Source organism: Thermobia domestica, chromosome 6 (genome assembly GCF_964235325.1).
Source record: "Thermobia domestica chromosome 6, izTheDome1.hap1.1, whole genome shotgun sequence".
Taxonomy (NCBI): Eukaryota; Metazoa; Arthropoda; class Insecta; order Zygentoma; family Lepismatidae; genus Thermobia; species Thermobia domestica.
The window spans coordinates 286,359,502-286,381,926 of NC_137459.1; the positions used below are offsets into that span (position 1 = coordinate 286,359,502).

Genomic DNA, 22,425 nt, shown 5'->3' on the forward strand with positions numbered 1-22,425 from the left:
TCTACAATAGGTTGCTTTTACGTAGAATATCAATTACTTGAGTTCTCCTCCTTGGGTCTACTTACCTTATGTAGTAAATTCAAAACAATTTCAATTCAATACAAATACATTGTAAAACTTTTCCGTAATTAAACATCTAGGGAAAATTAAACATTTAATAGGGACATCTGTTATCAAAATATCCAAACACGTAGATAGAAGACTATCTAGTGAGAAATATTGTGAAACTTTATAAAATTCTCCAAATTAGAATTAACATTTACTGGGAAACATTCGTTATGCGCCAGCGAGCATATGGTGAGCAGTGAGCACAGGGGAAATAATTACGAAACTGTTTGCAAACAAAATTAGGGACGCTAGTGCAAGTGCGACAACGGCATTTTTTCTTTTTTTGGTATCGTCATGAGTTTTACACATACGTTACAATTTGATTCTTTCCCACATAAAAAAATAAATAAAATAACCGTAGTGTAGTGATAAAAATGACAACGGCATTTCCAGGGGATCGAACCCGCTACCTTCAGCATACAGACTCGTTGCTTTAACTAACTGAGCTATTTGCTTTTTACGTGAACTGAGCCTGTTCCGGTAAAGACGATATTTCATTACGATCGTCCTACCAATTCGTCCTTTTCCATAGATAATTTCCACTATTTGCTCTATCTTTATGTTAATACTTAGCATATATTCATATATTTGGAGTTTGCAGATAATGCATATAATAAGACATACTAGAAATATTCGTTAAAAGTTTAGTTTGTAGATTTAATCCACATTTCTCTCAATGACATAGATGTCACTGCTTCGTGTTGAAATGCAGAATTCCCTCGTGTTCTTGAAAATTTCCCACTTTAGCAGAGTTGGTAATTCTCGAGATTTCTGTCGATTTAATGTTTTTTGCTTCTAATTTCTTTATTTTAAGCTAATATCTAACACAAATATTAAAAACGGGTTTGTTATTAACCTGTCCTGCTGGGGAATCCTTCCGAAATTTCGAACATATAAAGAAAACGGAGATATTTTCAAAAAACTTCAAAATAAAGAGACGCGTCATTTATTTTGATCATGGTAGTACATCTAAACTATGTCAAAATGTATTATGGTTATGAGAGTGGACTATTAAAGGTGCGAGTCTTTTAAGTTTTTTGGACATAATATGTATTTTCTCCTCCAGGTATTATATCTTTTACAAAGAACTTATTTTGACGCATTTGTTTCTAGGAAAAGCTGCAATTTTATCATGTGAAAGTTAGCAGTAAACTTCGAAAAAGTCTGGAAATTGCCCCAGAAGAGGGCTTAGGAAGTCTACCAAATGACATAGATTCAGTTAGTTCCTTACTTCTGTTCAACACTTCAGAAAACCCGTAAGTATGTCGATAAACATATAATCAATTACTTATAATACTGTAGGTGTAAAAGAATTAGATGTAACATACGAAAATGTAACATCAGAAAACTTCGGGAGGGCATTCATAAGCAAAAGAGAAAAATGTAATCAAGATTTAGAAAACAAGCTAAGGCTTTGAAGCCTCCAAGCTCAAGTTGTTCAAGAAATTACACAGGAACGAGCATACATTAATTTCAAACTATGCCATATTTATACAACACATTTTAGGAGATCCCTCCCTACTGGTCTACTGGTCAGCAATCATGTCTTTGGTACACAGCGTCCTTTTTTCGATTTCCGGTGAGAGAGCATTGAAAACATTACTGTGGTTCAGATACTACATCAAATACAGATCCACATCTTATATTTCCTTGCACTCTAGAAAGGTAGTGAACAGTTGCTAGAAATTTTTGTGGTATCTGGCAATATCAACAAAATTCAATTCTGGAACATTTTTCTGTATAATTTGCCGAGCCACGTGAGCCCGATTCCATAGTTTTCAAACTTGGCCACTTGAAAATGTCCTTTTCCGTGCTTTCGACAATTTCTTACTTGTAAACTTATCTCCCTCCCCACTCTTTCCACATCTTCCACCAGCAACTCCGAAATGCATTGTCCTCTGCTTTTAGTTCTAAATATTCGGACCTGAATATAGATTCGTACTCCAGATCCAAGTCCCATTTTTTTCGTCATTTCAAACTTTAATATTTTACATTTGATACTTTCAACCTGAGGGGATCGTCGTGGCTCAGTGGTGGAGCACTAAACTCTGGCGCGTGAGATCCGTGGTTCGACCCCAGATCTCGCCAAGTGAGCTTGTTGGTGGACAAACACCGTATGCATGGTTTTCTCGGGGATCTTCCGTTTCTTCCTACTCTTATCATTTCATCATTATGCAATATCATCGTCACCATCTCTCTTAGCTTAGGTGCATAATTGTGGGAAATTAAATTAAAAAAAATTAACATTAGCTGTCTTTGCAGAAGAATCATAGGCTCTTTACTCAAATTTTGGAACTAATAGAACTTAAATAATAATATCTAACCAAAGCAAACACTTTTATCATTAATATGGGTTACAGTTTCGGTAATATCCCATTGTCTTAATGAAACACGTTATCAAACAATCTGTGTCTGATAGTGTATCTCTAACACAGATTAGTATTTTTTTTTTTTTTTTTTTTTTTTGTAAGGAATCATAAGGTGGTGCAGTAGTAATGTATGTAGAATACAATCGTGTCTTGTTGCCCTATGTATATTTCTTGGATTTAATACTGTTTTCATTGTTATACAGGGTAATATTCTTGCAACTTATCCTTCAATTTGTTTTTCTTCCTAGTTATTTTTTTTCCTGCAAAACTTTCTTTGACTAAACTGCAGTTTCCGAAATCACCGTCTCTTCTTTCCGTCTTCATTCGCGTTGTTTAGTTACGTAGTTTCTATTTCTAGTGCAACACCGTGTAAATCATTACGAAATATTACGGATCTGATATATTTGCGCAGACGACAAGATTTTGTGCTAATTTCGTTTTTTATATATATTATCAGACAAAAAGTAGTGCAGTCCGTTTTTACATGAAATTTCTTGCATGTGCACAAGTTTTACAAGAAAATAAAATAATAATAATAATAATAATAAAAGGATAAGTGGAAGCTATTAAATTTGTGTCAGAACAGTCGTGTACATAATTCAGGTCTTTATGCGTTGAATATTTAGAACTATTTAATATGGCATCAAACATTGAACGATTCACATGGGTGTTTACTTTATGTCCTATATGGATAAAGTACTTTAAACATTAAAATTATATCTAGAAAAGCATTAACCTCGATGCGTCTGCAGTGTGGGACTTCCTTCTTTACATAATTTCAGAATTGCAATAATAGTTTTTTCCATATCGGGCCGAATTACTTTGTGAGACTTTTTTGGCGTTCCCCTTTTTCTCTTCAAACCACAGCAGTCACTTGAACAATCTATGCAATAACTAAACCGAGAAATGGATTATGCATACTGCTTTTACTGATCTTATATTCTGGCAGCCGTGCAAAATAATGCAGAAAACAGCTCAGGTCTCCGGTTCAATAACACCTTGTAAATAGAACAGTAACAACTCTATCATAAAAGAAATAAAAAAAAAATAGTATTAAATCTCTCTCATTACAATGAGACGTTTCTCTCTGCGAGAATACCGAAGTATATACGAGAGTCGGCTGGAAAAAAATTTGGCCTGACAGGGAAAGCAACACGAGCAACATGATAGCGAGCTGAAATTTTATACGAGTACTACATAGTCCTCAAATATTTGAGTGCACTTTTACAACTGTGCTTCAGCTTGTTTAACCCGCTGTAAAAACAGTTTTTTCCTGGGTGTGTAACTATATGATTTATATCTTCCATAACCGTGCGGAAATTTTACTTTTCAGGCGTTTGTTTGGCTGAGAACAGATAATCTGACGGTGCTGAGTCGGTTGATCACCTCAGCCGATGAGTAATCCATAGCCACAGACATGCAGTTACTAGTGTTGGCGAGCAGTGTGGCACGGCGGTGAGAAAAGAACATCACGTTTCAGTTTGTCAGGTCGCTTCAACTTAATCTGTAGTTGCAGACACTGCAACAGGTTTTAGTAATAATTTGCATTAATGGTCTGTCCTTTGGTCATAAAATGGATGAGAAAATACCCTGTGTGCCGCAGAAAACTGAGGCCATTACTTTTCCTAGAGAAGGTTGGAAGCGAAACTTATATGGCGGAAAAAAACGAGGAATGTTTCCATTGTGGCTACTGCTGTTTTGTCTAGGGATCGAAATAAGTTGAGTTTAGTTTAGTTTAGCGTCCCTTTCAGCAGCGAGGCTATATGAGACGTGGACCTACTGATTAACGTGGATTCCGAACCACATGAGCTCCAACCGGGAATCAAACCCGGGCCACCCACGCCAAAGACGCGTAAGTAGTAATCGCGTGACTTGAGGCAAATTTTTCCGCCCCCTGGAGCGTGGCGCCCGCCGCCGCCGCCAAAATTTTGCGCCCCTGGCGCCCGGCGCCCATTTTTTGGGGTTACGCGGCCCGGGGTCAATGACCTAGCGCCCGCCGCCACCACCAAAATTTTGCGCCCCGGGCGCCCGGCGTCCCATTTTGGGGGTACGTGGCCCGGGGTCAATGACCTAAGGGGCGCCCGCCGCCGCCAAATTTTGCGCCCCGGGCGCCCATTTTTTGGGTTAGGTGGCTCGGGGTCAATGATCTAGGGGTACATAGGACCACCCCTTTTAGATTTTGGTTGGAGTACCATGGCCCACCCCTAAATTTTGGCAGGGGTACCTAGGACCATCCCCCTTAAATTTTGGAAATTGCCAAATCTAAAAATTTGGTGTGGTAGCCTAGGACCATAGTATGTACCTCTATCAGTATTGGGTGTCTATGTCGTTCCCTTTCATGGGTAAAAAATTGCCAAAAATTCAAATTTCGGGGGTTTTTGACCTAATTTATCCCCTTTGATGAGGTATTATTACCCTATATAGTTATATGGGCGTATACAGGGGTCCATTACCTTTCATAACATATGGGTATATTAATGCACCCCTTGAAAAATTTGGGAGGGGTACCTTGGCCCACCCCTTAAATTTTGGAAATTGACCAATTTAAACATTGGGTATTATAGTACAGGACCCTAATATGTATCATGATAAATTTGGGCGGTCCACCTCGTTTCCTTCTAGGGGTACAAAATTGCCAAAATATAAACGTAAGCAATACGTTATACCACGTGTTTGGTTTTTGGTCGATTTTATCCCCTTTGATGAGGTGTTATTATCCTATATAGTTATATGGTCATGTATAGGGGTCCATTACCTTTCATAAGATATGGGTATATTTGTGCACTCCTTTAAAAATTTGGGAGGGGTACTTTGGCCCACCCCTTAAATTTTGGAAATTGCCCAATTTAAACATTTGGTATTATAGTACCGGACCCTAACATGTATTATGATAAATTTGGGTGGTCCACCTCGTTCCCTTTTAGGGGTACAAAATTTGTCAAAATATAAACGTAAGCAATACGTTGTACCACGTGTTTGGTCTTTTGGCCCAATTTATCCTCTTGGATGAGGCCCTATTACCTTATATAGTTATATGGACGTATACAGGGGTTCATTACCTTTCATAAGATATGGGTATATTTGTGCACCCCTTTAAATTTCGGTGGAGTACTTTGGCCCACCCCCTTCAAGTTTGGAAATTGCCCAATTTAAACATTTGGTATAATAGTATAGAACCCTAATATATATTATGATATCCCTTTTAGGGGCACAAAATTACCAAATTTTACTACAACTACGTATTTTGTATTTTGGCTCATTTTATCACCTTGGATGAGGTCCTATTACCTTATATAGTTATATGGACGTATACAGATGTCCATTTCCTATTATAAAACATAGGTACATTTGTGCACCCCTTTAAAAATTTGGGAGGAGTACCATGGCCAATCTTTTAAATTTTGGAAATTTTCCAGCTTAAGCATATACTACTGGACTCTAATATGTATCATGATAAATTTGGGTGGTTCACTTCGTTCCCTTTTAGGGTACAAAATTGCCAAAATATAAACATAAGCAATATGTTGTACCACGTGTTTGGTTTTTTTGATCCAATTTATCCTCTTGGATGAGGACCTATTATCTTATATGGTTATATGGTCATGTATAGGGGTCTATTCCCTATCATAAGACATAGGTACATTTGTGCACTCCTTGAAATTTTTGGGAATGGTACTTTGGCCCACCCCTTAAGTTTTAGAAATTGCCCAATTTAAACATTTGGTATAATAGTACTGGACCCAAATATATATTACTATAAATTTCGGTGGTCCATCTCGTTCCCTTTTAGGGGTAATTTTGTTCTGCTTTAGGGGTGAACATGGATACCGTACATGTGGTGCAATCGTCCCGAGTTCGATTCTTGGTGCTAGTTTCAGGAAATGTTGAATTTAACGTCTCCGCAAAACGATGATGATAGGACGAAACATGAGAAAAGCATGAACTTACTTGATTGAGGATTGAAGCAGGGACCTCACACATTAGTGACAAACGCGGATGGGATGATGGGATTTTGGACCTAATTAGTAACTCTCGTTTCCGTTCATGGATTAAATAAAAAGATGACTCTTTGCTTAAATCTGATTAGTTCATTGTTCGAGCGATTTTTAAACGCCCAGCGTTTGTTGATCAGTAAGCGCTCCATTGATGGAAACAATGTTGCCAGATTTTGAAAATCTAAACTGCTCCGATTCTTTTTCGAAACGGTTCCGCTGAGTGCAAGAATTTTCAAAAACTAAAAACTTTTCAAAAAAATTTTCGAACTAAAAAAAATTCAAATAAAAAATTTAAACAAAAATTTTCAAACTGAAAGATTTCAAATAAAATTTTGAAACAAATTTTGAAAATCTAAAATTTTTTAAACTAAAAAATAAAATCAAACTTTCTGGAACGAATTTTTTTAAACAAAATTTTCGAACTCGAACCGAATTTGAAAACTAAAAAACTTTTCGAACCAAATTTTCAAACATTTTTTTTTCGAACTCAGAAAGTTTCAAACTTAAAACTTGCAAATCAAAATTTCAAACTAAAAAGTTTTCGATCTAAAATTTTGAACTAAAAAATTCGAACTCAAAGTTCTCACTAAAAATTTTCGAACTCAGATAGTTTTAAAATCAAAATTTGAAACTCAAGTTTCGAATTAAAAATATTTTCGAACTACAATTATCAAACTCAAACTTTTCGAAAATCTTAAGAGAGATTGAAAGTGATCACTCGTTTCGCGAGCCGTAAGCCGTAACTTTTAGTAATGTAACATAGTTTACGGTTTAAGATTTATATTGTCTTGAGAACGATTGAGTTCGTTTATGTAATGAACCCGTTGGCCAGCCATAGCCTGATTTCACATCGTAGCTCATGAAAGCAATCTTGTTGTAGTTGTGTAGCCGTGACCATTTTTTTTTTTCTGGACATAGCCTGTACGATCACCAGGAATGAAATAATACTTAGTTTAGCGACCATTAAGACGTGAAATAAGATGAAATCTGAACCATCAAATGTTAAGACATCCTGCGATAGAACAAACGAAAATGTGTGTTTCCTTACCTGGAGTCGAACCCCGGATCGATTAGAACTTTAAGAAAAGGACATATTTCGTTTAGCACAGCGATTCATATCTTATGAGCTGGGAACTCGGACCTCAAAATCTACGTCTGCTTAGTTGTTAAAAGCAATGAACCAATTTCCATTTACATTGCCAAACACTTTAAAATATTAAGTCAGCTTCTGTCATATTGAAATTGCATTAAAAAAAAAATCACATGCGAAGGCGAAGATGATGAAAGAGAGGAGCGGCTTCTTGCGCAAGTTTCGTAACGAAATGAATTTCATTACTTCAGTATCATAGTTTCTTTGTCATAGATGAAGAATGCAGAATTTGCAGTTTTTCTTTATAACATCATTCAGCTCTGTCATATTGCATTCTCTCTCTTTAAATTGTTTTACTGTTGCTTAGTTACTAAGATATCAGTCCTGTGTTTGTAACATTGAACTTGTCATTTACTGCAATAGTGATTACCGTGTTACCTAGTGATGCTATAATGTTGCATTGAATCCAATTTTTCTGGTGCAAGAGGTTTTCAGTTTGATTCCTTTACAGTGCTTCCCGTCGTTCTTATAGGATTATCAGTTACTTATTTCATGAAAGATCGTGCCAGTAGTGAATGATTCTACATTGAATTCAATTTACTATGGTGGAAGAGCTTCCCTCATAAGATTGTAAATGAAGAAAGAAAAAAAAACTGTTACGATACCATGGTTCGGCTTTCCTTGTGTAAAAGAAATGAACGATTTATCGTTTTGATCTCATATTGTTTTGTACCATGGTGCTGTAATACGAGTGATTTGTATTAAATAACATTCACAAGAAGATCGATTCCGGCTGGAAAACAATTTCATAAAAGTGAACAAGTGCATCTAATGTGAAAAGGATTCTAGTTTGATTCTGCTGACGTTCACTATTTTAAGTGAAGTTTTTATACGATAAAAGTATTGCACGAACAGTCTGTGCCTACTGCTAAAACTTAATTACATTTTCATTGAAATCAACGTAAGTAATATAATTGTATTTAAAAAATGTAATCAGTATGTACTGTAATAAACAACATTGTCTGTTTGTGTGTGCGTGATGTTAGTCTAAACAACAGTCTTTTTCATGAATGGTTTTTAAATTATTGTTGTGGTATTTGCTCCTCGAGAAAAAGCTGAGGCCTGCAAAATGATCTTCCTCAACTCAGTGACCTTACTTGTTTCATGTTAAGTGTATCATTATCTGTTTTACGTCGTGATAACTCAATGACAGAGGTGTGTAAGGTCGCTGGTTCGATCTTAGCTAAAGCCAAGTTGCTTTGTAGTGAACAAAAAGCCGTGTGCGTGAGTTTTCTCAGGGTTCCCCCCACTATATTTAATTCATCATTACATTTATTTCTCATCATCATCATCTTCTTTAGCCTAGTTAACATAACTGTAAGACGTAAAACTCAAAGATTTAATTTCATTTCTCTGAACCACCACGAGTGTTTTTTGTTCTCTTGACAGTACCGAGGACGTAAATCTTGTGTTCCTAGACTGCATAAGACGTGAACGATAAAATCTGAACAACCATAAATGTTTTATGTTGACTTAACAATATCGAGGCTGTATAGGACGTGGACCTACAGTTCAAAGTGAAATTCGAATCATCATAAATGTAGCTATAAACACCAAATATTTGTTTCTATTTTACGTATAAGATGGAAAGCGTTTATGACCTTAGGCTGTATAAGACTTGAACGTACTTCTGTGGGTTGTGTACTTAAACCCGTAATAATAACGCCAAAAATCGAACCTGGACTTAGCCACTGAAATCTCAAATGGGCTTAAGGAAAGATTTTTTTTTTTTTTTTTTTTGTTGTTGTTGTAATGCATTCAACCTGGAAAATGCTGATTAGCACCTTGACCTTCAAGTGAGAGGAGTGAGAGGTAAGGAAATACTTCCGTGCTTGACGTCACATGAATGAAATTCTGTCCATCATAGCATTTTTCGTTCTGTGCTTTGATCAGTAAGCTGTTATTCGTTTCATACAAGTTCAAGTGTTAATGTGGCTAATATTTATTAAATCACATCTTAATGGTCGCTAAACTAAGTATTATTTCATTCCTGGTGATCGTACAGGCTATGTCCAGAAAAAAAATGGTCACGGCTACACAACTACAACAAGATTGCTTTCATGAGCTACGATGTGAAATCAGGCTATGGCTGGCCAACGGGTTCATTACATAAACGAACTCAATCGTTCTCAAGACAATATAAATCTTAAACCGTAAACTATGTTACATTACTAAAAGTTACGGCTTACGGCTCGCGAAACGAGTGATCACTTTCAATCTCTCTTAAGATTTTCGAAAAGTTTGAGTTTGATAATTGTAGTTCGAAAATATTTTTAATTCGAAACTTGAGTTTCAAATTTTGATTTTAAAACTATCTGAGTTCGAAAATTTTTAGTGAGAACTTTGAGTTCGAATTTTTTAGTTCAAAATTTTAGATCGAAAACTTTTTAGTTTGAAATTTTGATTTGCAAGTTTTAAGTTTGAAACTTTCTGAGTTCGAAAAAAAAATGTTTGAAAATTTGGTTCGAAAAGTTTTTTAGTTTTCAAATTCGGTTCGAGTTCGAAAATTTTGTTTAAAAAAAATTCGTTCCAGAAAGTTTGATTTTATTTTTTAGTTTAAAAAATTTTAGATTTTCAAAATTTGTTTCAAAATTTTATTTGAAATCTTTCAGTTTGAAAATTTTTGTTTGACAATTTTTGTTTAAATTTTTTATTTGAATTTTTTTTAGTTCGAAAATTTTTTTTGAAAAGTTTTTAGTTTTTGAAAATTCTTGCACTCAGCGGAACCGTTTCGAAAAAGAATCGGAGCAGTTTAGATTTTCAAAATCTGGCAACATTGTTTCCATCAATGAAGCGCTTACTGATCAACAAACGCTGGGCGTTTAAAAATCGCTCGAACAATGAACTAATCAGATTTAAGCAAAGAGTCATCTTTTTATTTAATCCATGAACGGAAACGAGAGTTACTAATTAGGTCCAAAATCACATCATCCCATCCGCGTTTGTCACTAATGTGTGAGGTCCCTGCTTCAATCCTCAATCAAGTAAGTTCATGCTTTTCTCATGTTTCGTCCTATCATCATCGTTTTGCGGAGACGTTAAATTCAACATTTCCTGAAACTAGCACCAAGAATCGAACTCGGGACGATTGCACCACATGTACGGTATCCATGTTCACCCCTAAAGCAGAACAAAATTACCCCTAAAAGGGAACGAGGTGGACCACCGAAATTTATAGTAATATATATTAGGGTCCAGTACTATTATACCAAATGTTTAAATTGGGCAATTTCTAAAACTTAAGGGGTGGGCCAAAGTACCATTCCCAAAAAATTTCAAGGGGTGCACAAATGTACCTATGTCTTATGATAGGGAATAAACCCCTATACATGACCATATAACCATATAAGGTAATAGGTCCTCATCCAAGAGGATAAATTGGATCAAAAAAACCAAACACGTGGTACAACATATTGCTTATGTTTATATTTTGGCAATTTTGTACCCTAAAAGGGAACGAAGTGAACCACCCAAATTTATCATGATACATATTAGAGTCCAGTAGTATATGCTTAAGCTGGAAAATTTCCAAAATTTAAAAGATTGGCCATGGTACTCCTCCCAAATTTTTAAAGGGGTGCACAAATGTACCTATGTTTTATAATAGGAAATGGACATCTGTATACGTCCATATAACTATATAAGGTAATAGGACCTCATCCAAGGTGATAAAATGAGCCAAAATACAAAATACGTAGTTGTAGTAAAATTTGGTAATTTTGTGCCCCTAAAAGGGATATCATAATATATATTAGGGTTCTATACTATTATACCAAATGTTTAAATTGGGCAATTTCCAAACTTGAAGGGGGTGGGCCAAAGTACTCCACCGAAATTTAAAGGGGTGCACAAATATACCCATATCTTATGAAAGGTAATGAACCCCTGTATACGTCCATATAACTATATAAGGTAATAGGGCCTCATCCAAGAGGATAAATTGGGCCAAAAGACCAAACACGTGGTACAACGTATTGCTTACGTTTATATTTTGACAAATTTTGTACCCCTAAAAGGGAACGAGGTGGACCACCCAAATTTATCATAATACATGTTAGGGTCCGGTACTATAATACCAAATGTTTAAATTGGGCAATTTCCAAAATTTAAGGGGTGGGCCAAAGTACCCCTCCCAAATTTTTAAAGGAGTGCACAAATATACCCATATCTTATGAAAGGTAATGGACCCCTATACATGACCATATAACTATATAGGATAATCACACCTCATCAAAGGGGATAAAATCGACCAAAAACCAAACACGTGGTATAACGTATTGCTTACGTTTATATTTTGGCAATTTTGTACCCCTAGAAGGAAACGAGGTGGACCGCCCAAATTTATCATGATACATATTAGGGTCCTGTACTATAATACCCAATGTTTAAATTGGTCAATTTCCAAAATTTAAGGGGTGGGCCAAGGTACCCCTCCCAAATTTTTCAAGGGGTGCATTAATATACCCATATGTTATGAAAGGCAATGGACCCCTGTATACGCCCATATAACTATATAGGGTAATAATAACTCATCAAAGGGGATAAATTAGGTCAAAAACCCCCGAAATTTGAATTTTTGGCAATTTTTTACCCATGAAAGGGAACGACATAGACACCCAATACTGATAGAGGTACATACTATGGTCCTAGGCTACCACACCAAATTTTTAGATTTGGCAATTTCCAAAATTTAAGGGGGATGGTCCTAGGTACCCCTGCCAAAATTTAGGGGTGGGCCATGGTACTCCAACCAAAATCTAAAAGGGGTGGTCCTATGTACCCCTAGATCATTGACCCCGAGCCACCTAACCCAAAAAATGGGCGCCCGGGGCGGAAAATTTGGGGGCGGCCCAGGGGCGCAAAATTTTGGCGGCGGCGGCGGGCGCCACGCTCCAGGGGGCGGAAAAATTTGCCTCAAGTCACGCGATTACTACTCGCGTACGCTAACCACTTAGCCACGAGGGAGCTCCAGGGATCGAAATGATAACGCTATGTTTTTATTTTGAGCCACGAGCCTGCTTAGGAAATCTTTACTTTCTGCATGCATGCGTTGCAAATTTGCATTTGAGAGAACTATTCGTTCGCGTTTTTAATCAACGTAAAATTTAGGGAAACCCAATGTGCAGCCACATTGCATTGTTCAAGTGGTCACTAATAATGGCATATTTCTTCTTCTTCTTCTTCTTATTGTTATTATTATTATTACCTATAAAAGGCATTGAAGCATTTTCAGTGAGTATCTACTGGTTAATAGTGTGTAGATAGTATTTCCATCCAATTTTGTGTCAGTTTACATGTTCTGTCTACGCTCTTTACTGACAACGCTATTATTAGTCAACGCTATTGTTTTGATCGTATAAATATAGAATTTCCTTATGACGTAGTCTAATAAAAATTTGATCAAGTAATGAAATACTTCTGACGTAATGTTTCTCACTTCTTGTAGGTACAAGCGTTACGTAATGTTGGATCCTCTAGGTGCTGTAACGAAAACACGCCAGGCCCTAGAAGACGAAGAGGGAAAACCAATGGAGGCTGCTCCCTTGTCAATATCGCAGAGGGAGCAATTAGAGCGTCAAACAGGAGAAAATTATTTTTACTCGCCTGGATTAGGAGAAGTTCCACAAATAGACGTGCCTTTGGATTTACCTGATTTGCCAGGTATAAAGACTTTCGTACTCTGTCTGCAGGTCTGTTCGAATTCTTTAATGAGATGTTACGTGTTAGTGCATGAGTCTTTATTATACAGCCAACTTCACATCGCAGATTCTGTGGAAAGTAACAAGCGTGATAGAATTTATATTAGCACATTGCATAGTTGTCAATGTACCATTATAATGAGAACGATATTCATATGGTTAGTACCACATTTATACATATGTTGTCCTAAATACTTTGCAGAATATCGACCTTTAACACGTGGTTGAGGTTATGACACAGAACATTGCGAGAGTTACACATTACAATATCAAGTACTAGTAACTTTTCAGTTTCCAAAATGACCTAATTAAACCATATGCTTTAACAAATTGCCCAATGGAATTTATTTCTTTATTTGCAATTTAATGTGTTTCTTCACCATCGAATTTATGAGTCATATGTTTGCAATAAGTTAACATAGAGTCCGAACCGTGTATGCTATCTCGGGATCAAACTAGTCAATCATGCTCGTATACACCACATGTGCTGTCGACTAATATTGATCACAATCTGGCGTCTGATCGCAAATTTATTTTTACAAAAATATTATGAAAAAAGTCGTGCTATATTCAATCACTTCTGCAATCATTGTCATTCTTGTCTTCTGAAGCAGCATCACTTTCAATGACGCTCAGATGGCTGTAGCTGTTGTAATACTCAGTTCTACGTATTTATTCGAATGTTTACACATGCTACCGGTACTAATTTTATACCGTACTTTCTGTTCTGAAAAATATCCAGATGTTTGTAGATGATGATTAAGTAGTTTATATATATATGCTATGTGGATAGCGTACGCGCCTTTGGCGTGGAAGACCCGGATTCGATTTCTGGCGGGAGCTCATGTGATTCGGATTTCACGGGTTGTACGTGAAGCTGTAGGTCCATGTCCCATCTAGCCTTGCTGCTGAACGGGACAGTAAACTCAAATCTAACCAACCATATATGCGGTAAGCATTGTTAACCGTGATCAGTGATTTGAAAATTGCAACTCTACCGCTGCTTTCCGTTATTCAAATAGTCTTGGACTGTGATTATCACAGTAGGCAGTTCCAGTTGTCGATTAAGTTCCACACTTGCTTTTGCCACATTTACTCGACGATTCTTTGTGAGAATCCTGTTCACTGTTCGGCGATCCCTGTCACTAAGTCTTATCTTTCGTCCACTCTTCGCTAATATCTTGCCACGAGCTCTATAAGCCATTATCATCTTGGACATTGTTATACTCGATGCATTTAACCTAACACACTGACAGTCTTAGATACACTTGCCTACAACTAACCACTTACTCACGATTTGCCCTTTTTGCAAATCTCAGAGATCTCTCATTTTCACCACCAGCGTTCAGCCTATCACATAAATTTGTACGACACTGCCTCTCTTATTAATCACTATCACTCAGAATGGTACGAACAAACCAATTGTAGTACTAACTTATAATGATTAAGTGGGTGTAGTATGTGGATGTTTCCAATTTTTTAACAACCAACAACATATATACACCAACCAACAACAAAGATACTTCTGTTTGCGCAGCAAACTGCTAAAACAAATGTAAACGTGCATAGGTGAAAATGTTTATAAGATATATATTTCAGTTTTGGCAGGAAAAAAAAAAATATTGTGTGTTTATTGCTTTACGTAGACATGAAATAATAAAAAGAAAATACTCTCTTTGTATGTCAGTGACAAATATGGCAATGAAAAGCGAAGTAATGTCAATTATGTATTTTAAGGAATACTAAGTTCGTTTAACTATAAATTGTCGGGTTGGTAGCTGGTTTTGAATGTATCCGTATGGAGCTTTTTATCAGGTGCTGAATCCGTAATGCCATCAAGAAATTGGAATTACACAGTCTACTAAATAGGCCTCCACTTTTATGACAAAAAAAAAAAAAAAAAAAAAAAAAAAAAAAAAAAACCTAGTTTCACTCTAATGATTATTTCGCAATTCATTCTTGGATCCAGTTCTCCTTTCTAAATTTCATTCAAAAACAAGAGGGCATAGCAAAAAGAATATTCCTGGACCAATGCTATGAAACAACCAGATGTCTCATTGTGTACCTTTTACCAGGGCCTGAAAGAACTATGGAAAGATAATGGAATATAAAAAAAGGTACTAGTCTAGTGTTTTTCCAAGTTATCTAGTTTCCGAAAAGTAATCTGGGTCTTGAATTTCGAAATCCGTTGAAATGTTTGATTTCCAGATACAATAAAATGTCAAAATGCGCACTGTCTCCTTGCTGCCAATTCTAAATGCAACTGGTCTCCAGTAATATGGTGTGGAACAGTATACAGTGGATTAGTTTTGTGTCATTGAAAATTAAAAAGCACTTAAAAGAGAAGATTGGGACTTCTAGGGGACATTTATCACTAAACTTCAGTTACAAATAACGTCGAAAGAAATCCATTGTCTTATAAATGAAAGTGAATGATGTACTGTTTTCTTCGTAAATACAGCTCATTTCGATGGTGATAATAATAATAATAATAATAATAATAATAATAATAATAATGTGTATTGTCTGTTTCAAAACATAAGAGCCTTGGCTCACACCATTACCAAAAGAGCAACTCAACTCTTGTTGTTACGATGCTTCGAGGATGTTGCCAGATGTCAAATGTTATTAGGTAGAAGAAGAAACAAAACAAGACACAAAAAAAAAAAGTGTGAAATAAAAACATGTTATTACTTTTTGTGACAAATTAACTTAAACAAATCTGAAGAAAAGAGGACGTTTGGCAACTTCTTTTCCTTCTAACCGAGGGACTCCTATTGTTTTCTTAGATTTATTGGCTTGTTGACAAGGGAGAGAGGCGTGAGGGTGTCCTGTGGATTCCCAGGAATCAAGGATTTCTGGTTCTGAAACATATATATATATATAAAATATCCTTTTCCTATGCCTCATATATCCTCCCTGCTGAGAAGACACTAAACTCAAATCCTTTTCCTCTACAGTTTTTCGTTTGCATTGTCTCTCTATCATTTTATGTAGCAAACTATTTTGTGATATAATTTTAATAAAATGCTGATAGTTACCAAAATAATGGAAACGCATTTATAAATATTACATATATAAATAATGAATTACAAGAAAATAATAAACATTTCTTTCTAATAATATATTAATCTTCTATTACCACTTCGGGATTCCTGTGTTCCAACTATATTTTTATACTATGTTATTTATTCGTATTTTATTATTATTTTATATAACTTTTTTACTGTCTTGTTTAACTAGCCGCATTCACCCTAAACTCGAGGTTTCGGTGGCTCGGTTCCAGAGTAGGGTGGAGTGAAAAATTGAAGTTTGTACATCGGTATTCTAATAGTGCGGGGTTATTGCTCCTTAGTAAGTATTTTAAAAATCAATATTTATTTTTGTTGAAATCTATTATCTTTGGGTGCCACCAGCATGGTTAACCCTTTCCTTCCGCAAAATTTTCCAACTTTTAGGTTGGCGAGCAAGGAGACTAGAGGAATGGTTGATATCCTGCCAAATAATTGTCTTAGAAACTTGAATTAAAAATTAACTGAAATGGAGAGTATGTGTTTTTATTCTGCCAAAGCATTTTACAATACGTAGAGTGAAAATATTTCAAATTTTCGTGCTACAAATACAAAGACTGCTACAAACACTGGCAGAAAGAGTGTAATAATACGACGTTTAGAAGAGTCTGTTCAGAGACTTTTGCAATGGTTGGTTTGTCTGCTGCACGTAAATGAGCTCCCTTTAAGACATTTGCTAGAATCAATTGATGGTAAGACAACAGGTCCTCATGCATTTTCTGGACAGATTGGAAGATCATTATTAAATTGTGAAAACCAACCAGTTGTGGAATATGTTGTAAGTGAGAGCCATCTTTCAGCTTTCGAGAATTATAATGATCTCAGTGCGGATCAGAAATATTTGAATGAGATTTGCAGGGCTGTTTCAAATGGACATTTTCCTGATTCTTTGGCAAAACGCTATCCAGGAAACATTTCGCACGTCAGGTGGGTTCCTACAGCAAACAGAATTTTTCGATTGTATGTAGCTACACCAAACCCTTCAGAAGAATTAAAAGTGCTCTCTCAGTATGTTGTAAAAGTGTATGCGCCAGTTTGATTCAGCATAAAACAGAAACGTTTTGGCACAGATGGATCAAGACATTTCTTCAAAATAATTCAGTTATCGCGCTTCCTTCCTGAAAAGTACAAGGTTGTTATTGATCCTGTACTTCAAAGAATGGATACTTTGCACATCCTAAAAACATTCTCCTCTCTATGATGACAGATGAGAGGAAACATATCAGAGAACTGGGGTTACTACGAGTCCTTAAGGCAAAAACCTCGCAAATGCCTGGAATCAGAAATTACGACATTCCATTACTCAATTTTGAAGCTGAAGACTACACAGAACTCATAAACTGGACAGATTTGGCTATAACTTCCCCCCCCCCCCCCACACACACACTTATTATGGATCTCAGTGCTGCGAATATTCATAGTCATTCAAGGTGATACCACAAATATTGAAATTCCGAATATTCCATGCCTTAGCCAAGCTGTAGAACGATGTGTAAAATTGGTGACAGAAGCATCATCTTGTGTTTGTGGTGTAAGTGCACGAGATGGATACATAAGGGCAAGACTCGAGTCCCGAAGACGTACGCCTGTCTTCAACACAAAGTCAGAGTTTTCTACAGTGTAATGTATGTTGACATGTATCTCCACATATTATTTTGATATGAAGTTTTCCTAGCTCATTTTCAAGAATAGAAAGTAATGTATTTTGTCATGTTTTCACATATTATTTGTATATTAAGATTTCCTAGGTTATTTTCAAACTGAGATCAGAAATGTTCATGTCATTACATAACTTTTCTTATATTTGCAATTAATCTAAAAATTGTGTGAAGATGTCTATTATATCATACACTACACACACAAACCTAAGTCATATGTGTGTACTGAGTGGTGTATTTTTGTCATCTTTTTTTTTTCACATATCATATTATAAAGCTTTCTTAGCTTATATTCAAAAAGAGACAAGAATGAAAAATCGCCTCTCTAATATTATTAATATACAATATTTATCAATGATGCCTGTAGTCGAGTATATACGTAGGGTAATACAGACTACACGTAAATCTAGTCCAATGTTACGTACAAGGTAGTGTTCTTTTTTATGTTTGTTCACTGTTTATAAAGATTTTCCAACTGATTTTCAAACTAAGATAAGAAACAAAAAGTTGATGTTATGAAACTTGTGAAATATTTGTAATAATTATAAAGATGTTGTATTCGAATATAGCATATATGTAAGATACTTAGTTTCATTTTTCCATTCAAGTATAATGTAAAAAATATAAGTACGTTACAACTAACTTTTCGAGCCCTCTATATCTATAACACTGAAAGGACCTGACTCAGAGGAGTGAGGTTTCTGTGATACAATATTGTCGTATAACAACTTTTCCGAACAGAAAAAAAATTGCCTCATTTCACAATACTGTTAAAAATACATATTTCAGCCAAATTGCAAGTCCGTATAGCACCCAAAGGAAATGACTCAGAGACTAATATTTCTGTGGCACAGTACTCTAATGGTAAGGCAACTTTTTCTCTCTATTAGAAAAAAATAATACAGAAAAAAATAATTTTGTCCCTTTTACCAATACGGATAAAAATATTGGATTTCAGCCAAATTTCAAGTCCCGTGTGGCACCCAAAGGAATTAATTAACGAGACTAATATTTTTGTGATACAGTACTCTAATGATAAGGCAACTCTTCCGCCCTATTAGAAAAATTAATTAAAAAAAAAAAATTTTTTGACCACTATTTCACTCCACCCTATTGCAGAGCGTTCATCTTTGGTGCGTGGGGTCCCTGGTTCGATTCCCACTCACGCCAAGTGAACTTTGTAGTGGACAAACACCATGTGCATGGGTTTTCTCGGGGTCCTCCCGTTTCCTTCCACTTTCTTCATTCCATCATTTCATTCATTTCTCATCATCACCGTCTTCTTTAAGCTAGCCGGCATAAGTGTGAGACGTAAAACTTAAAGATTTCATTTTCACCTTAAACTTGTACTGAACAATATATTGCTCGTACTTCCTTCAACATTTTGTTTTCTACTTTCAGCCTAGTGACACTGTCACGTTTTTCAATTTCTCTCTTTTGTATAATTTTCTTCACAGATCTAATAGTTTTATTTAATTATTTTCTAGTAAATAATTTGTTTTCACCCACTTCGGGATTCATTTATTCCAACTCTATGTACAGCGTGTTGTTTGAAAAAATGGTCCACTTTTTTTTTCTTTCTTTCTCGGGGTACTGTAGTATGACTAGTGTTCGAACAGGTCGAGATATACGAGTTTTCCAGTTGCACTGCATGCACACACAATCATTCCGTGATTGAAGTCTCCTGACAGATTAAAGCTCATCAAATACAGCACGTGCGAGTAAGAGATAATAGACAAGTTTTTTTAATTCCGTGTTTTTCATAAGTCATGAAGTTTGACTTTAGTTTTACAAGGTAGGACATTGCACAGAACATGTGGTATTGATCATAAGTGAATCTTCGATATTATCATGAAGGACCATTTTACCCGACAATTAGGCGTGTGGTGCTCTATCTCTGTAAGGCGTAGAATTAGCCTTATATTCTTTCATGTAACGTTTAGATATTCGAAATATTTTACAAGTAGTTAAAGTATGAAATTTAAAACGATGGAAGTTATGTCATACTTATCATCAGGTCATGTGTTGCATCATCATGACGTTTTCGGATAACAGATTAACTGGTAAAGAGCTATGGCCTCCTCGGGCACCTGACCTATCTACTTGGGTTAGGTTCAAAGGTACAGCTTATAAAGTAATTCACACGCGTTGCAGGAATTGCAGGAAAACATTAATCCAAAGAGTTTGTCTGGCAGAATTACTCTTCACGCTGCAAAATCAAAATTCTAATGTGAATTCAAAGGGAACTTGATAAATATTGATAATCTTTTGTTGGATATTAATATTTAGTTGTTCGTGTAATTATTGTTTATATTGTGTCTGTCTTGTATATGTAGGTATTGCAGATGATCTGAGATATAGCATGGACTCAGGACCAATGATTGCACCGTCCGTATCTACAACTCCAGCTATGCCAGAATTACCTAACTTAGTTCCTGAAACGCCTACGTCAACGGACGAAGTATCTAGTCATCCTCTCCCAGTGTGTGGAAGCAGTGATGCCGCAGGGCCAGTGACTGATCGACCGCCGTCCCCTCCCCCTGCTCCGCCAGAAGTGGCAATGGCTCCTCCTCCTCCACCGCCTCCGCCATTGGAAAGCCCTTCGCCGTCACAGCTGCAAGACACGAGAGAGCAGCCGACGACAGAATCAGTTCCTCCAAAGGTAGGAAGAGATCAGTCAAACGTAGTATGTAATTCTCTGTGAGAACTCCAGTAATTCTTATTGTTATGAATTTCGGTTTAATGAACATACTGATAATCACTCATTGCAAAGATAATGAAAGGTAGTAAGTGGACTGAATTGCAAGTACTTCACGAGAAAATTGTGACTGATTACGAGTAATATATATATATATTAGCGAAGCACTGTAGAAAATAGAAAGTACTATGAAATGATGTGTTGAAAAGTTTCACATATTGTGCAAGATTGAAAAGTACATGCGTTCATTTCTTGCAACAACCTATATATCAAAATCATACTATTCTATTTTACAAAATTCTCATACGAGAATCTTCAAAAAAAAAATATATATATTGTTTTATTTATTTATTTATTTTTTCGTGCAGGTATCATTTATTACTTTCAAAATAAGTATAATTGAGCAAAACATGCTTGAACAGATCCTTAGTAAATGAGAAAAATATGAATAACGTAATAAACATAAGGAAAAAATAATGTATGAGAGAGACTCATTTCCAATCTATCGCTGTGGAAACGTTCGGTCTAAAGCCCTATGCACATCTAAACACCAGTCCGGTGGGGTACCATACTGTTAGAATATCACGTTGGGTTGCAAAGGGAGTAGCTGTGGAAAAGCAAAGTGCTTAAGCATATCCAGGTAAACGGGACCAGTTACTGCGTGCTCCATGAAGAAGAATGGTCCGTTAATTCTGTCGCGTCCCAAAGCACACCACACATTCACTTTCTCGCTTTCTCTGACATATTCACTAGCAACGTATGAGGTTCGGAACCCAAAATACGCACATTGAGATGGTTCATCTTGCCTGATGTGTGGAAGGATCCATCATCACTGAAAATCACTCTCCCCAAGTAATCGTGATCATCCTCAATCCGTTCCAGAATTTCCATTGCAAACCTAGTTCCTTATGGCACGTCATCCGGCTCTAGTGCCTGAACGATTTGCACCTTATATGCATAGAAACGAAGTCTTTTATGAAGCACCTTATAGACCATTGAACGTGGGATGTTCAGCTCGCGTGACGCTCTGCGAACTGACTTTTTGTTGGGCTTCTAGCCAAGGCCTCCCTGACCTCATCCACAGTTTCCTCAGACGTTCGTGCTTTGCCCCAGCCAGGCTGTTTGTTGGCACTTCCCGTGGCTAAAAACTTCTCAAACCATGTTTTAATGGTCTTGACGTCTGGTGGGTTCCGTTGGTACGTTCGTCTGAAGTTCCTTTGCACGGTAATCCAACCACACTACACACTGCGCGTTCTCGTGTGCTGTTGTCATCTTTGTTCATGAACACCTGCAGAAAATAAATTCATATAAACTTTGTTACTGAACACCTGCAACAAATAACAACAATTAACAATCAACAGTCAAAAACTGTTTGAATTGCTCTTCAAGATGCCGCAAACCGTTATTCTCTGGCACTATCAGTTTCCATGCAATTAATATTTGTAATCAGGGAGGTTTCATATGGACAGCTTCTACTACATCATATCTGCACCTAAAATACATTATGAAAGAAAGGAAACGTTACACATTTGCATTACCTTTATTTAGCCTAAATATCGCAAGATATATTGGGGAGTTGTTGCATTTTAAAATTATAACCTGAAAGCCTCCCTCTTGTTGAATGGAACATATTTACATGTAGCGAAGTCATCCCAGCATCAGCATTCGATTAGATTC

The 22,425-nt window shown here is 36.3% G+C and overlaps 1 protein-coding gene across 3 annotated transcripts in view; it reads left to right on the forward strand.

Moving 5' to 3' along the window:
- Positions 1-22,425, forward strand: part of wash (WASH complex subunit washout) — a 109,446-nt gene that overhangs the window by 57,188 nt on the left and 29,833 nt on the right. For all 3 annotated transcript variants that reach the window (XM_081762865.1, XM_081762863.1, XM_081762864.1), the window contains 3 exons: positions 1,222-1,364; positions 13,069-13,283; positions 20,387-20,712. In XM_081762865.1, the coding sequence (XP_081618991.1) occupies positions 1,222-1,364; positions 13,069-13,283; positions 20,387-20,712 (684 nt within the window). The remainder of the gene's footprint in view (positions 1-1,221; positions 1,365-13,068; positions 13,284-20,386; positions 20,713-22,425) is intronic.